Raw genomic sequence first — 17,971 nt, 5'->3', positions numbered from 1 at the left:
ATGAATCGCAGCACGCCAGGCCTCCCTGTCCATCACCAACTCCCGGAGTCTACCCAAACCCATGCCCATCGAGTGGGTGATGCTATCCAGCCATCTCATCCTCTGTCATCCCCTTCTCCTCCTGCCCCCAATCCTTTCCAGCATCAGGGTCTTTTCCACTGAGTCAACTCTTCACATGAGGTGGCCAAAGTACTGGAGTTTCAGCTTCATCATCAGTCCTTCCAGTGAACACCCAGGACTGATGTCCTTTAGTGTTGATGATGACTGGTTGATGAGAAAGTAGGCCTCACTTAATAGTTTAACCAAAAGACAATAGATTTGGGAAGTTAACAAATACAGGATCAAATCTCCATTACTGCTTATTCATTAAGTTTGGGCAAGTACCTTCAACTTTTTGAGTTTATTCATTTTTAACATACTAAGAAATATCTCCTAGTGCTATTAGGAGGAATAAGTAAGATAAAATATGTAAAATTACCAGCACAAGGCTTATCCCTTACTATGTACTCAATATTCCTTCTCCAAGGTCCTTTTTTTTTTTTTGAGAGGCTTATCTGTTATAACCTATGGTAATTAGAGAAGAAACAGTAGGTTGGAAAATTTGAAATTTACTCCAAGAGCCATTAGAATTGGGAGTTAAGATGGATAGAAGATCTGCTTACTCTGTTTATTATATGAATTAAAAAAAAGAAAAGAAAAGAAAAATTGCTTACTCTGACATGATGCAATGTAGTGTCAAGAGAAGTGAAAGAGTCAGGAGATTTGATTTCTGGTCTCGGTCCAGCTGCATAGCTCACCTGCTGAACCAATGCAAGGGAGATGACCTCACAGTAACTGACTGTTGGTTGAAGAAGATCCTTTGGATAAATAGTTACTCCAACACCTCTCCTGAGCCATTCTCTCAGCTTTTATAAGTGATAAGAGCAGCATTAAAAGCCTCTGACAGTGTTTGTCTGTACCTAATGTATGTTGGAATGAATTTTAAGGTTAACATATTCTATGTCCTATGAACAGATTGTACCCCCCCCCACATCTATATAATAGGCCCTCACCAGCCATCTTATACAGGGTACCTAGAATAGTCAAATTCACAGAGTCAGAAAGTACCCTGGTAGATGCCAGGGGTTGGGGGTCGGGGGGAGAGGATGGGAAGGGATTAATGTTTAATGGGGACATAGTTTCAGTTTAGGAAGGCAAAAAATTCGGTAAAAGGATGATGGTGAGTGTTGCACAATAAGGTGAACATACTCAGTGTCACTGAACTGTACAGTTGAATACGGTTAAAATAGTATACTTTATATTATGTGACTTTTACCACAATGAAACAAAAACATTTTTAAAAATATAAAAAATGAAAGTGGACACCTTGAAAAAAAAGAAGCATCTGAAAAATGGACAGAGAAGTAAACTTTTTTAGAAAGAGAAAACTGGACCCAGAATCATTTAACTGATGGAAATTTAGTCAATATAGACATGGTACCACCCAATTCACCGTCCCAACACACCCTGCCTCACCCCTTCAAGAGCCCATAGGGGTTTTTTGCATCATTCATCCTTGGTGCCCTACCTGCATCAGTTGATCTAAGGAAAAAGGGATTTTTTTTTCCCCCGAGAGAGAATTTTCCCTTCTGATTTGATCTTTTTTCACTTTTATTCTTTACAGCACTTACTATATATAGTATTTGACAGAGTGTGTCTTAAAGTTCTTCTTGGAATTTTAAATGTTAATACTTTCAGAAGTATAAATGTTAAAAACTTTAAAAACTATTTGAAAGCTTCATTTTTTTAACTTTTTCATACAGCTGCTACATTTTTTAAAGTTTTGAAAAATTCACATTTAGTTTTAATTTTTGTCCCTCTCATTGAAGTTAGCAAATATTTGTCAAAAACAAACAAACAAAAATTAAAACATTAGTCATTCAAAATTCACCAAAGTGCATAAAGGTAAAAAACTTGAAATAGTAACACTTTCAAATGATTTTTTTGTTGTTTATAACATATACATTGTTGAAATAATGAAAGGCTTAAAACCACTTTTAACATTTGAGGGACATTCTGCACACACCTTGTCTTAGGCTCAGTTGGACTAACTTGCTTGTATCTGAAGTCAGTTTTAAAGCAGCATTAATTTTGCTTGGAAAATAATCATTTTATGGAAATATCTTAAATATTCAAAAGCCTTAAGAGTAATCAACAAAGTGGTTGTCACTTTGTGAGATTTTCAGCCATCTCTCTTCACAGCACTGAAACTAATATTAAATTAAAAATTCATAATGGTGAATACAATGGATAATTGCATCTTAATGTAGTCTGTTCTAGAATTGACTTATGAACAGTGTTGTTTGAAAACCTATCCTTCTTTCATGTCTATTCCCAAATCAGTTAGACTCTGTCTTTATTATAGAAACAGTTACTACTTTTAAAAGTAAGGATTGTAAATTACTTCACTGGTAATTTATGCAATTTTTCTCTTAGAAGTAATTGTAAAAATGAGTTTCATTTTAAGGCATTAAATTCTTGTTTTCCTAATAAGTATATCTGTTTACAAGCAATTTAAAAAATATTTTTAAATAACTTCACTTTAATTTCTGTCACCCCTTTTTTTTTTTTGGCCATGCAGCATGGCTTGTGGGATCTTAGTTCCCCAACCAAGGACTGAACCCAAGTCCTTGGCAATGAAAGCACAGAGTCCTAACTACTGGACTGCACGAGAATTCCTTATTGCTTCTTTTTGAAATTCTCCTGTCAGATGCACTGAACACAGAGGAATTTGCAAGGTAGATAGAGCACAGAATTTAGGGATGGGAAAGCCAGGGATGGGAAAGCCAGGGATGGAAGGTGGAGTGATATTTCTGTCGAATTCAGAAAAAGGTATAACTTGAAATTTCAGGTCATACATAAACTCTTACTTTGCGTGATTACTCGATGCCAGACATTTTTACAAAATTATACTATAATAATCCTATGAGATAAGAATCCTTAATCATATATTACAGATGAAGAGACAGATTTTCTTTTTTTTAATTTTTTTTCCATTTATTTTTATTAGTTGGAGGCTAATTACTTTATATCATTGCAGTAGTTTTTGTCATACATTGAAATGAATTAGCCATGGATTTACATGTATTCCCCATCCCGGTCCCTCCTCCCACCTCCCTCTCCACCCAATCCCTCTGGGTCTTCCCAGTGCACCAGGCCCAAGCACTTGTCTCATGCACCCAACCTGGGCTGGTGGTCTGTTTCACCCTAGATAATATACATGTTTCGATACTGTTCTCTTGAAACATCCCACCCTTGCCTTCTCCCAGAGTCCACAAGTCTGATCTATACATCTGAGTCACTTTTCTGTTTTGCATATAGGGTTATCGTTACCATCTTTCTAAATTCCATATATGTGTGTTAGTATACGGTAATGGTCTTTATCTTTCTGGCTTACAGAAGAGACAGATTTTCAAAGAAGCAAGTGACTGGTCCAAGCTCATACGGCCAAGTGATAAAGCTACAATCCTACCCAGTTGCTTAGCGATGACACCTGTTGGTGGCAAAAACTCAGATCTAATTTGAAAAATGCAGCTTTATTCAGTTTAAGAACCTGAGACCAGAAAAGAACTTGAGATCCATCCTCCTCTTACCTTCAACCCTCACTGAAGACAGCTCTCTCAGTTCACTATGTATACTGCCCACAGCCATTAGATAGTCAAACAATTGAAAGTTTAAAAAAATATTTTTTTTAACCTTTTGATCCCCTTCACCCATTTCTCCCATCCCCACCCTCCACCTCTGGCTACCACCAATCTGTTCTATGTATATATTACCTTGGCCTTTGGGAATTTTATTTCATTTTGTTTCGGGGGCTTCCTTGGTTGCTTAGATTAGTGAAGAATCTGCCTGCAATGCTGGAGACCTGGGTTCGATCCCTGAGTCAGGAAGATCCCCGGGAGAAGGGAATGGCTACCCACTCTAGTATTCTTGCCTGGAGAATTCCATGAACAGAGAAGCCTGATGCTTTGCAGTCCATGGAGTTGCAAAGAGTTGGACATGACTGACCGACTAACACTTTCACATATGAGAGAGTCGTATGATATTTGTCTTTTTCTGTCTGACCTTTTTTCACTTAGCATAATGCCCTCGAGTTCCTTCCACACTGTTGTAAATGACAAGTTTTCCTTCTTTTTTGCACACATACTACAGTTTCTTCATCCATATCCATTCATTGATGGACACTTAGGTTGCTTCCATGCCTCAGCTATTGTAAATAGTGCTGCAGTGAACATGGGAGTACAGATATGTTTCTTGAATTAGTGTTTTCATTTTTCACTGGAGAAAAAGGCCCCATTTCTTTCCAAACATAAGAGGGAGATGCAAATCCTCTGAAAGAACCTGTCAAAGGGTGATGACGCGGATATCAGGGCTTTGGAAAGCATGGGGCCCTTTGTCTCTCAGAGGAAGGCTGAGCTGGTCCCACGCGGAGGCCGGGATCCTGAGAAGTGAAGCCTTGCCCAAAGTGAAGACTTCCAGGGCCTTGGAAGAGTGTAAGAGGTCGCAATCAGTTACACCTTCAGGGCATACAGGCGGGCTTCTCAGTAGAGATGACACATGAGGAGGGCTTTCCTGAAGGGCAGCATGGCTCTACCTCTGAAACAAGAGACGGACATTCCACCAGAGGAGCGGCCGAGCAAAGGCATGAGGGTCCTCCAAGGCTCTCCGTGGTGTGGCCCCTGGAGACGCATCCACTTTCACCTACCAGTCCCATCCAACCTTACTCCTCTCCAGCCCCGCCTACTTCCCTGCTGGTTCTCAAACTCACCTTGCAGGTCCTGTCCCAGGGCTTTTGCACTTCCTTCCCTTCTCCCCATCGATCTCTTCCTCCTCCCTCACTGCTCACTGGCCACCTCCTCCGAGACGTTGCTCCAACTCTTCTTTTTTTTAATAACTTTTATTGGAATGTGATTGAGTCACTATGTTGTATTAGTTTCTGCCGTATAGTAAGGTGAGTTAGTTATACATAGACGTATATCCAGTCTTTTTTGTTTTAGCTTTTTTCCCCATACAGGTCATTATTCCAACTCTTTTTTCTAAAATAGCAATCCATGTTGTTTTCTGCACTCTTCCCTGTTTTATTTTGATCAGCAATTTTCTCTACCTGGCATTATGTTTCATCTTCATGTGTTTATCTTATCATACTCTGTCTCCCTCTTAAGAATTAAGCCCTGTGCTTACCCAGCATTTTCCTCTAGCTTCTTAGCAGACTTGGAAAGAGTCCCCTTTTCTGAATTGACCTTTTTCCTCTGCCTAAGAATTCCATCACCTACCCAGAGGGCTTTGCATAAAAACTCTTCCCAGCCAGAGTAAACGTTCCTCACAATTCATTTTTTAATGCAAAGGAGATTGTCTTATCCCCATTTAACCTTTGCTATCTTTTTTCTTGGACGGCTGTCTCAAAATGCACCATTCCTCCTCTCCCTTGCCTGTCTATGGCCTGGCCTGTATCGGGTTCTTTGCTGTAACACTTAGGACCTGTCTCAGATCTGGGACTTAAAATGTAAAGTGGGACCCGGTGCCACAGTGATGCTTTTCTCCAGACTGACCAAGCTGTTTGGATGCAGACACATAGTTGGTGGAGGGTTGGGTATTCAAATTGAAGCTTAGAACTGTTGGGTATTTGAGTTGAAGCTTACAGTGAAAGGGAGAGGGGAGGGGATGGGAATTACCTAAAGGAGGGCCTCAGAGATGGGTCCCAAAATGTATGCTCAGAAAGTGGGGATGAGGGGACAGATTGTCATCCGTGGCTGTGATAGGAATTCCTCCCCAAATATCCACATCCTAATTCCCAGAACCTGGGAAGTTTACCTCATAAGGCAAAAGAGACTCTGCAGATGTGATGAAGTTAAAGATCTTGAGATGGGGAGATTACTTGGGGTTGTCTGGTGGGTCATAAATGTGATCACAAGGCTGTTTATAAGAGGGAGGTAAGAAGGTCAAAGGATTGAGGAGTTGTGATGACAGAGCAGAGGTAAGAGTGATATACTTTGAAGATGGATGAAGGCTATGCGCTCGGGGTAGTAGGTGACTTCTGAAAGTGAAAGTGACTCAATCATGTCCCACTTTTGGACTGTACAGTCCTTGGAATTCTCCAGGCCAGAGTACTGGAGTGGGTAGCCTTTCCCTTCTCCAGGAGATCTTCCCAACCTGGGGATTGAACACAGGTCTCATGCCTTGCAGGAGGATACTTTACCAGCTGAGCCACAACGGGAGGTGACTTCTACATGTTGAAAGACACAGGGAAATGGATTCTTCTATAGAGCCTCCGGGAGGAACCAACCCTGCTGACAGCTTGACTTAAGCTCAGTGAGACTGATTTCAAAGTTCTGATTGCACAATGATGAGAATAAATCCGTGTTCCTTTAAACCTCCTCTTCCCTCCAAAGAAAAGACTGTAAGGACTGTCAGCTCCCAGGGTGTCCCCTGAATTTAATCAGAAAGCCACATTCATGGCATCATCATCATCATCATTATCATGGTCCTCACCATCCTCGCCCTTAGCACCCTTAGGATCACCATCTCTGCTGACAGCACCTCAGCAACAGTACTGACTGAGCTCTTGTCATCTACCAGGTTCCTTGATAAGTGTTTTATATGTATTATTTAATTTCCTATCTATAATAACTCTCCATGGAAGATACTATTATTACCTGTATTTGAGAGATGAAGAACATAGGATTGAAAGTTAACTTTTTGCACAGAAGTTTCACAGACTTTCTAACCAGGTAGCGATGCACTGTTTTCTTATTTCATGGTTTTGCCAAATGGTGCTAAACAGGGTTTGAGATTGGAAGTAGGGGAGCTGGTGGGGAAATGGATCTGATCCCTTAGTATATCCCTTTCTTAGATCTGCTCCCCTTTGAGGGATGTTTGGTGGGGGAACAGACATTCCATACCAAGTTAAGATAGAGTCTTAGTCCCTGATCCATGACTCTGGCTGTGGGTTCCTGGAAGACACTCCAGTAATAATAATAATAATAATAACAATCACCATTTTCAAACCTACTATGTCCCGGGCACGCCATAAATGGAATTTCTAAACTTCACAACTATCCTGCATGGTCTGTTATGACTGACATAGACAACAAAATAAAATCTTAGCTAGGTTAAAGGACTGTTCAGGCTTACCTAACTAGCTAGGAGGTGGCCAATCCAGATTCAAAATAAAGTTGATATCACAGTCCACATTGCTTCAGTGATACTAGGCCAGTCTTTTTTCTTTTTCTTACTGCACTGTGTCTCCCTTGCTGCCCGTGGGCTTTTTCTAGTTGCGGCAGGCAAGAGCTCCTTTCCAGGTGTGGTGCTAGGCCTTTTCATTGTGGTGGCTTCTCTTGTTGCAGAGCACAGGCTCTATTACACCAGGTCAGGAGTTGCGGCACACAGGCTTAGTTGCCCGAAGGCATGTGGGATCTTAGTTCCCAGATGAGGGATCAAACCCATGTCCCCTGCATTGGCAGGGGGATTCTTAACCCCTGGACCACCAGGAAATTCCCAAGGCCATTTTCAAATACTCAACTCCCACAAACAAAGCATATCTTGAGGTTCTATTGGGTTTACACCCAGCTTTGGCTTCAGTATCTGGTCTTGGTTTAACTGGGGTCTCAGTGAGTGCTATGATTACAGTGGCTGAGATTTCTGCAGAGCTGGGCATTTCATAAATGGTGTCCTAGCCTGTGAAGTCAGATCACAGCTATCCCAACTTTGGGGGTGGTGGCTTGGCTAGCTGCTTGCTCAAGCAAGCCTCAGGATTTCACTGTGAGATGGTCGCAGGTTCCAGGGATGAGGACCTGGCCATCTTTTATTTATTCAGCTAACTCAGCGGGTAATGCAGGTGAACTCAACCTTGGACCTGGCACCCTCGTCCCTGCCATCCAAATCTGGCTTTGGATTCCTCATCTCATCTTAAGCTTTGTCCTCTTGTCATAACTGGCCAAACTCTACAGAAATTCAACAATAAATAGTTATCCAGTGTCTGTTATGTGCCAGCCACTGTGTGAGGCTCTGGATATTCCAGAGAACTGACTCTCCCATCATAAATGGGAAAAAACAACAGAGAAAAAAACAAAATAATTGCAAGTTTTGGTAAGTTCTACAAAGTAGCAACATCCTAAGTGATATGGGCAAGAACTCTCTGAAGAAGTTCTTCAGAGAACCTGAGTCCAAAGGAAGAAAAAGTGGCAAGATTTCATGAAGATTGTGAAGAAGAGTATTTCAGACAGAGAGTAAAGCCTTTAAAGAACTTAACCCCTTCCAAGCACTGAAGGAAGGGGAGAATGCCAAAGATGGCCAGTGGATGGTCAGGGCCACACCAGGTGGATGCTGGGGGCTTCCATAATCCTCTGGATGTTATTCTCAGTGAAGACCATTGAAAGGAGAGGACGGTTTAAGCTGAGAGTGAGACATCGTCAATGATATTAAAGGACTGACTTGCCCTCCAAACATTAACACGAGTTCGAGTGCCCGATGCACAGTGAGGCCAAAAAAACTTAAGAGTTTGAAGCAGAGAAAGGTTTATTGTAGGGCTACAGGAGGTGGATGAGTGGCTCACGTGCTAAAAAGCCTCCAGCTGCTCAAAAGGTTTCAGCCAAGCATTTTTAAAAGGCAGGTGAGGGAGGGGGGATCGCAGGGTGTGTGATCAGCTCGTGTACAATTCTCTGATTGGATGATGGTGAAGTGGCGGGGTGGTATCACTGGGCTTAACTTTATCAGTCCTTAGGCTCCAAGAGGCCTGGGGCTGTGTGCTCCTCATCAAGTAGTTACATCTGCCATTTGGTCGGGGGAGAAGGGGTTCACGTCTGCAAGATAACTCATGAAATGTGCATCAGGTACTATCAATGTGATCTTCATATCAGGTACTTCAGAGAGGAGCTAAAGCAGAGGGCGTGGGGAAGGCCTGTCCCAGGAAGTTACACCAACTCTGGTTGTGCCTTTCTCCAACAGAGAAATGGAGGACAAAAGGCAAGCCACACCTCAAAGCAGGCTCCCTCCCCCTGCTGGAGGGAACTGGGTGTTCACTCAGAGATGTTTCTCTGGACTTGGGAAAGGGGTCCTGGCCTTATTCCCAAATCTGACACTGCAGCTTCTTTACAACTCAACCTCAAAGATAATTTTTTTTTTTTTTGCCTTAAACATCATCACACTCTTTCACTATTTCCCCGTCTGCACTATTTCCCCGTCTGGAAATCTATCCTAAGGAATAGTCGTCAGTGCAAATAAGGATTTATTTAGGAGACTTACTATAGCCTGCCAGGCTCCTCTGTCTGTAGGATTTTCCAGGCAAGAATATTGGAGTGGGTTTCCATTTTCTTCTCCAGAGGATCTTCCCAACCAAGATCAAACTTGCATCTTCTGCATTGAAGGCAGATTCTTTGCCACTGAGCCACCTGGAAAGCCCTAAGAGACATAGCATCATTGCAATAGTGAAAATTTGAAAACAGCCTAAATATCTACCAAGAGGGAAATACTATAAATTAATTAAAATTAATACAAATATAAGAATATAAATACATATATTGTATTGACACAGTATATTGATACACACATTCTCATTTTTATTTGAAGCATTGAAATCGAGCAGGATCCTGTGGGGCCCTCCGGGGTACAAAAGCCTTTCCATATCCCCCATTTCTTTTTTTTTAATTATTTATTTTAATTGGAGGCTAATTACAATATTGTAGTGGTTTTTGCCATACATTGACATGAATCAGCCATGGGTATACATGTGTCCCCCATCCTGAACCCTCCTCCCACCTCCCTCCCCATCCCATCCCTCAGGGTGGTCCCAGTGCACCGGCTTTGAGTGCCCTGTTTCATGCAAAAGCCCTGTTTCATGCATCGAGCTTGGACTGGTGATCTATTTCACATATGGTAATATACCTGTTTCAATGCTGTTCTCTCAAATCATCCCACCCTAGGTGTCCATCGGCAGATGAATGGATAAGAAAGCTGTGGTACATATACACAATGGAAGATTACTCAGCCATTAAAAAGAATGCATTTGAATCAGTTCTAATGAGGCGGATGAAACTGGAGCCTATTACACAGAGTGAAGTAAATCAGAAAGAAAAACACCAATACAGTATACTAACACATATATGTGGAATTTAGAAAGATAGTAATGATGACCCAATATGCAAGACAGCAAAAGAGACACAGATATAAAGAACAGACATTTGGAATCTGTGGGAGAAGGCAAGGGTGGGGTGATTTGAGAGAATAGCATCAAAACATGTTTGTAGAAAAAGGCTTTACTCTCCTAGGCCTTCCCTGAGTTCCAAAGAGCAGATTTAAGCAATTGCTAACTACACAAGTGGGGGAATGCAGAAACAAAGGAAAAGCAGTTAAGAAACAGTAGTGTAGCAATAAAAGAGAGTCCTCCTTCCTCCTCAAGGGAAATCCTTAACAATCTGATAGGAATCTTTGAGTCGATTTGCAGGAACTAAGGCCCCCACCCAGGTTGGGGAAGGTAATGACCTGCTAAAACCCTAGTTGGAACCAGAAGGTAGAAGACTGAGATTCTGGGTAACCACCAGACAGAAGGAAGTCATCCCCCTGCAGCTTTCCTCCACCAAATACTGCCTAAAAACCCTAAAAACCACTAGGAAGTTCAGGTCTTTTGAATACAATCCACTTGTTCTCCTGCTTGGCCCTGCAATAAACCTGTCTCTGCCCGAACTCTGCTGTTTGTGTTTGGCCTCACTGTGCATCAGGGACATGGACGTGGGTTCAAGAACAACAAGTATAAAATGAATATAAAAATTAAAATATTTTTGGAAATATCACCCAGTCCCTAATAGGTTTTCTAATAATATTTGTTAGTTAAAAAAAAAAAAAATGTTACTGAACAAAGTTCATGTGCCTGACATGCAGAGAAGCCAAATAAAGCAAAAAGTCAGAGTTTGGAGCAGAGAAAGGTTTAGTGCAGAGCGAAGCAAGGAGACCGAGTGGCTCATGCTCAAAAACCCCAGACTCCCCAATCGTTCAGGGGGAAAGTTTTTAATAGGCAGTATTTGGGGTGAGGGCTGCAGGGTGTGTGACTTCCTTCTGATTAGTTGTTGATGATGTAACAGGGCGGTGCTCCAGGAATCTACTCAAGCCTGAATTTGTCATCCCATCCTCCATCTGGGGTCGGGGGCTGGGGGGGTTGGTTCTGCAGAGAAACACAAAAATATTGTTTCGTATATTCCTTGAGCCAGAACCAGGACCCTGCCCCAAGGCTGCACTATTATTTCTTGACCATTCCTCCCTTGTTTCTGCATCCCCTCTCTTCCTTGATCAGCAACTGTTCAAATCTATCCTTTGGAACTCAGGGAAGGTCAGGAGGCTGAATGAAGTCTATTTCCAACAAACAAGAAACAGGAGACATGGAAAGAATTTGTACTTGGGAGCCCCACAGGTTCCTGCTCTCCAGGGTACCTGAAAATTAACTCTCCAGGGATACCTGAGAATTAACTTCAGGTCCATAAATGACAACTTACCTCTGCCTTGCAGGAGAGTGCAATGAGTAATGGAAAGTTAGAGATTTCTTAAATTAGAAAATTTTCCCTTATATAAGGACTTTCCTATCCTTCACCTTGTACCTTCTAAGCCTCTTATAGAGCATAAAAAAAAAAAATCAAGCATGCTTTTAGAGCATAAAATGTGTTGGTTTTTGCCTATCTTGACATCCCTAATCTGGGCCATGTCCAGAAAATTTATTAACTTCTGATTCTTCATCAGTGAAATTAAGGTGGTGACCAGGGAGATAATATATGTAGAAGGGACTGGAAGCTGTATTTATTGGCGTGAAGAATAAATTACTGTGTATATGGTAATTGGAGTAGCCCTGGGAAATTTGCTCCCTTTCAAATCTTTCCTTCTAGCACAGTCTGAAATGCCACATTAGAGAGTAATTTGTTCGGCTTAAGGCATCGTTAAAATATAAATACCCAGGATGTAGACAAAGCTGTTCTCAGTTATAATTAGTTTATCGAGTCCTTTTCAATAACTCCAGGATCTGAGCCCAGGCCCTGCTCTATGGGAGAGTGAATGCCCGGTGGGGCAGGAGATGCTAACGTGGCTGGTGAGGAAGAAACACACAGGACCAGGGAGAACCCAGGGGAGTCTGACATGAAGAGGAGGGTGTGGAGTTAGATGCCTAAACACATGGATTTAAGCCCTACCTGGGGCACTAATAGTTAATGGGAGAGGGTACATGGGGAGGAAGTTCAATACTGCCACCAGCAGGCCTGTCTAATGGAAGCAAATTACTGCCACCCTGGGCACAGGCGATGGATCCCAGGACAGCTGATCCCCAGGTCAGGTGACTATCTTTGAGAAGGTCTGACCCAAGAACATCGTCCATGAAGAATAACTATGAAACTAAAGGAGACGATCAATTCCAGAACCGAAAGTCTTGGGGGCTTTTTTTTTTTGACCTTACCATATGACTTACAAGATCTCAGTTTCTGACCAGAGACTGGACACCTGGCTGGTGGTAGTGAAAGCCAGGAATCCCAACCACTAGGCCACCAGGGAACTCCTGTTAAGGCAAGATCACGTGTCTGACGCACAGTGAGGCCAAACAAACTTGAAATGTCGGAGTTTGGAGCAGAGAAGGGTTTATTGCAGGGCCCTGTGTGGGAGACAGGTAGCTCGTGCCCTAAAACACACTGAGTTCCCCATGGGTTACCAGAAAACACTTGTAAAAGCCAGGAGGGGGTTGTCGCAGGGTCTATGATCAGCTCATGCACAGTTCTCTGATTGGCTGATGGTGGGTAGGGTGATGTTACAGGAGTTAACTTTATCAGTCTTTTGGCTCCAGGAGGCCTGGAGCCATGTGCTCATGGCCCTCAAGTAGTTAACACCTTCCACTTAGGGAGGTTAGGGGATCACATCTGCGAAACAACTCAGGAAATTTGCATCAGGTACTTCAGAGAGGAGCTGAAGAAGAGGATGTGGGGAAAGCCTGTCCTGTAAAGGCCCTGGGGGGTCCCTGCTCAGTTATACTCCCTCTCTACTTTAAAGGCTGGACTGAGAGAGAGACTTAGCAATGGGTGCAAGCTGATGATCCGCAGAGACCTAGCAAGCAGAAACTACGATCAGGAGAAGCCAAGAATCAGCATGAGCTACAAAAAGACCAATGAGTTTTTTGGGTTTTTTCCCCCAAGTTATTAACCTAAAGCAGCAGAAGTAGCAGGAATAGCAGGGGCATAAATAAGAGGAGTGAGACTGTCTGTCACCAGCATAACTCTCGGGAAGGACTAAGAATTCCCTGATGCTGGGGGTGGGGCTGGATGCCTGGGTTCTGTGCTGTATTAACCCCTGCAGAACCCCCAAAATGTTCTAGCATCCATAAAGCATGACTGTATGACTGATGGGATTGCATCTTACCTTTTCTGCTTGGACTGGGTGGACCAGTCCTACCACATACCCACACATTCCTCTCCAACACACACACACACACACACACACACACACACACACACACACACACTCATGCATATCCCCTATCGATGGGAGATACCAGAATAAGCCTCTGTTGGTTTCAGCTCCAGAGTCCGGTTAACTTGAGATGTTTCCTTGAGCCTGTTTTTTTTCCAAAATGAAGAGCTGGATTTCACTAGACAGTCTCTAAGATCCCATCCAAATACTGCCTTTAGAATTTTATGAAACCAGCTAAGATGTGAAGAGATTAAGGTTTGTTGTTGTTCAGTCACTAAGTCACATGTGACTCTTTGAGACCCCGTGGACTACAGCCGGCCAGCTCCCCTCTCCTTCATTGTCTCCCAGACTTTGCTCAGATTCATGTCCATTGAGTCAGTGATAGTATCTAACCATCTCATCCTCTGCTACCCTGTTCTCCTTTTGCCTTCAGTCTTTCCCAGCATCAGGGTCTTTTCCAATGAGCCGCTTCTTCTCATCAGGTGGTCATGTTTTTATTATAATGTGTCCTCCCACACTAAGGGAGCTAACATCTAAAAATGTACCTCTTCTTCACCATGGGCTTTCCTGGTGGCTCAGATGGTAAAGAATCTGCCTGCAATGTGGGAGACCCAGGTTCTATCCCTGGGTCAGAAAGATCCCCTGAAGAAGGGAGTGGCTACCCACTCCAATATTCTTGCCTGGAGAATTCCATGGACAGAGGAGCCTAGCGGGCTACAGACCATGGGGTCCAAAGAGTCGGACACAACTGAGTAAATATTTTACCATGGAAATTCAGTAAATATTGTGGTTTGTCTTGGCAAGACAACAGGAGAGAGCCTGAGATAAGTGGTGTGATGGGGGAGGCGGCAGGAAGGGCTTAGGAGTGGAGAGATGGAGAAGTAGAAATTAGCTCGAAAGACAGGCTGAGAGGCAGAGTGGGCTGAAGCAGTCAGGACTGAATTAGGAAAGCTTGAGGTTTGCTGCTTTCAAACTAGTCCTAATTACATTATTTGAGTGTATGTAATGGGTCTGGTGCCTTTTCTCCAAATGATGTTGACACATGTCTGCTCAAATAAATTAATGCTCCCATCACTATGGACTCATTTGGTTGGGAATGACAAGAACACATGCTGACTGGAATAGAGACGAGGAGAGAGCCCAGCAGTGGGGGAAAAAAAGGCAGAGATATTGTACAATTGATTAGACCTTCCCTTTGCCACAGAATAACATCCAAACTCCCAACTATGTGCCGTCCTGGCCCTGCTTTCGGCTTTGCCTTCCCACTGCACATCCTGAGCCAGCCATGTTAAATTTCCTAGTGATTTAGTTCTATTTCATTTTATTTCTTGCCTTTGTGCATCCTGTCTTCTCTGCTGGAAAAGTCTTGACTCCCTTACCTGTGCAGTGAACACCTATTCTTCCTGCAAAACATGAATCAAAATGAATACCCGCCCCCACTACAATGTAAACTCTGATAGGGCCCAGCCCTTACTATCTCATCCATGACTATATATCCAATGGCTAAGCAGTGTCTGGCACTTAGCTGGCATTTAGTCATTGTTAGATGGATAAACTGGTGGACAGATGGGAGGATGGATGGATAGGTGGATAGATGGATGGATGTGTGGGTGGGTGGATGGGTGGACTACTCATAAGGCTTTGCCTTCATCCCTACAAATCCCCTTTGCAAATCTTTCCTTTCCTGATGTCCTTTTAGCACTTCGTATATAACTTTATTAGGTGTTATTCCCCAGAGACTAAAGTTTCCTAAAGGGAAGTTATGCAACAATAGAGGCAGAGAGTAATGGGGGTGAAAGGAGGAAGAGATCTGCTATTTATAATCACAAATTTCCCCTTACCAAGGCTGGATTCTGCAAACAGAGACCCCCTACTGTGCCACTGAGCTCTCAAGTAGCCAGTGAGCCTGGAACCTGGGACCTGCATACCTTCTCAGAAAGCAGAAAGAAGAATTTCAAGAGGTGCGGGGAAGAAAGGAGGAAGGTGGTGTGACTGGGCATCTGTGCAGGGACTGAGGAAAGTTGCAGTTAATGATAAGGCTGGATGACTGGAGATTAGAAGAGCCTGCCTTTCGGCTTTGTAAACACCCCCTAAGTCCCCTTCAGTCTTCAGGGAGTCCCATATCACATGCTTGGAGTGAAAGTTTCAACAAGGAAGAAGGGGCAGCACCTAGAATTTTCCCAGGTGAGTCATTAACCTATGAACTCAGAAAAAACAAGAGTTCAGATCAGAATACACAGGAAGCCTCCCAAGAATAAAGTCATCTCAGGGTGGACTTTGAATTCCCACAGGGCATGGAGTGAGTTTCAAAGCAATCATGTCTGAATATTTGGGAACAGGGAAGATTCAGCTGATGGCTAACTCCTGGAAGACTGAACAAATTTGTAGAGGAAAGGGAAAGATGTGAATATGTATAACTTATTTTAAGCACAGAATCCCTTTTTTAGAGTCAGATGTTTATTTTAGAATCGATCTAAAAATAAATGATTGATTAAACTTAATTTTAATAATCTGATCTGACATTTGACATTTTCTATCAGCTCAGGGAGCAGAAACCTTCATGGGCTTCACAATATTTTATTTAGTTGCTGCCTTTGAGGGAGGCTTAGCAGAAGCCACTGCTATATTTTTAGATGCTTTCTTAGCCCTCTTTTGCTTCCTTGGCAGCCTTGTTAGGTTGTTATAGTTGAGCCTTTCTGATTGCTCTTGTGCAGTGCTTAGTCGCTCAGACATGTCCGACTCCTTTTGACCCCATGGACTGTAGCCCACCAGGCTCCTCTGTCCCTGGGGATTCTTCAGGCAAGAATACTGGAGTGGGTTGCCATGACCTCCTCCAAGGGACCTTCCCAACCCAGGGATCAAACACAGGTCTCCTGCATCGCAGGCAGATTTTTTACTGTCTGAGCCACAGGGAAGCCCAAGAATACTGGAGTGGGGAGTCTATCCCTTCTCCAGGGGATCATCCTGACCCAGGAATCAAACCAGGGTCTCCTGCATTGTAGGCAAATTCCTGAACTGTAGGCTACCAGGGAAGCCCTAATTGCTCTTAGCCTTTATATTAGCAAGAGCTGCATCCTTGATGGCCTCTGGAATTTGCATTGTAAGTTCTTTTTTCTTTTTTCCTTTCAGGCTTGTCCTTTTTATGCCTTCTTCTGGGGAGCGCTGTTCAGTTTAGCTGCCAAGGATTCTTCTTAGAAAGGAATGCCAACTTGCAGCTTGCATTATGAAACTGGAGACCCTTCCAGTGGGTCCTGGTATAGAGCCTCCCACGTTCAGAGTAGACTGTATACCCTCGGAAACTGCAGAGCTCAACCCTCGTGTGTGCGGCTACCAGGAAGTGGGAAAATGGGAAATAGAAGAATGGGGTCTTGGTGACTTAGTGCAAATAAGCAAATGAAGATGATACCCTTGTAATAATAAGTGCTACTCAAAATTCAAATTTTCACTCACAAACTGTCAGCAGAGTCTTTAGCAAAATTAAAAATGGAGGAAAATTCATCTTAACCCCTCATCCATTTCTTTCCAGATGTCAGGCACTCTCCCAAAATCATTAGCATTGCCAAAGGACAGCTTTCATACCCCAAAAGACCTCCAAGGGAAGGAACTGCATGTGTGAGAAAAGGGAGGTTTTATGCCCAAGAACTTTAGGATTCTCTTCCTTTTCACTGGGTCAACAGAATTCCCCGGTAGATCAAGGAGTAATTAGAGAATCCACCTTGCGTTTTCAGGCCCTTTCCCTCTGTATCCTCCTGCCCTGTATCGAGCACGCAGATGGACTTCAAAACTAACTGTGTTCACTGTGTACAGAGTCTCCACTATCTCCCCCATCTTCCCTTCTCTGTGCTCAGGGTGCTCATTTAGGATCCTAGTATCTCCATCTTATCCCTGATTGACCTAACAATTTATCTCCTCTCCATCAATTTCCATCGTCCATCAACTTGTCTCAAAATGCTGCTCTGATTCTATGCTCATCTGCACCTTATCATGAAAAATTAAGAGTCTTCAGGACTTCTCTGGCGGTCCAGTGGTTAGGACTCCTAGCTTCTGCTTCAAGGGGCATGGGTTCCATCCCTTGTCAGGGAACTAAGATCTAAAATGCTGCACGGCGCACCCAGAAAAGAATTAAAGAGTTTTTTCCCATCGGCATGTCTCCTGGAGTGCTTCTTCAAGTCTCTGCTTTCTAGGGTAGAATCTAGTCCTTCCTATTCTCCAAACAAAATGCTTTTTACAGGTTCCTACCATCAGAATTCCTTGCTTTTGTGTCTGTTTCCACACAAGATTGTGATTCCCCCAGGATAAAAACCATGCCTTAGTTCTCTGTGGCTCGCTAGCTCTGGCCCAGTGTGTGCACTCCATGACTGTTTGTGAGTGAATGATGGGCATGAAAGAAACGTTTTTAAAGTAATTGGGAAGCTCTTGTATTCAAAGCTCCCCACAATTTGGAGTGAGAGCATTGTAATTAGTAAAAAAGTGAAGATTTGGTAATAGACAACTCACATTTCAATTT

The 17,971-nt window shown here is 43.1% G+C and overlaps 1 protein-coding gene across 7 annotated transcripts in view; it reads left to right on the top strand.

Annotated features, from left to right (window-relative positions):
- The window catches only part of LOC110149723 (uncharacterized), an 83,236-nt gene that overhangs the window by 4,310 nt on the left and 60,955 nt on the right, over window positions 1–17,971 (top strand). The window contains exons 2-3 of one of the 7 annotated variants that reach the window (XR_011483888.1): window positions 15,310–15,648; window positions 16,594–16,968. The exons of 5 other annotated variants lie outside the window; for them this stretch is intronic. Coding sequence is in view for 1 of the 2 variants with exons in the window: in XM_070456332.1 (XP_070312433.1) it covers window positions 15,310–15,425; window positions 16,594–16,639 (162 nt within the window). In the remaining variant the exon portion in view is untranslated. Of the gene's footprint in view, window positions 1–15,309; window positions 15,649–16,593; window positions 16,969–17,971 lie in introns of those variants that run through there. One more of the 7 variants, XM_070456332.1, reaches the window with a different exon arrangement.

Source organism: Odocoileus virginianus, chromosome 27, assembly GCF_023699985.2.
Source record: "Odocoileus virginianus isolate 20LAN1187 ecotype Illinois chromosome 27, Ovbor_1.2, whole genome shotgun sequence".
NCBI classification, from domain to species: domain Eukaryota; kingdom Metazoa; phylum Chordata; class Mammalia; order Artiodactyla; family Cervidae; genus Odocoileus; species Odocoileus virginianus.
The sequence above is the reverse complement of the archived record's forward strand: the minus strand, read 5'-3'. Positions and strand labels throughout refer to the sequence as shown.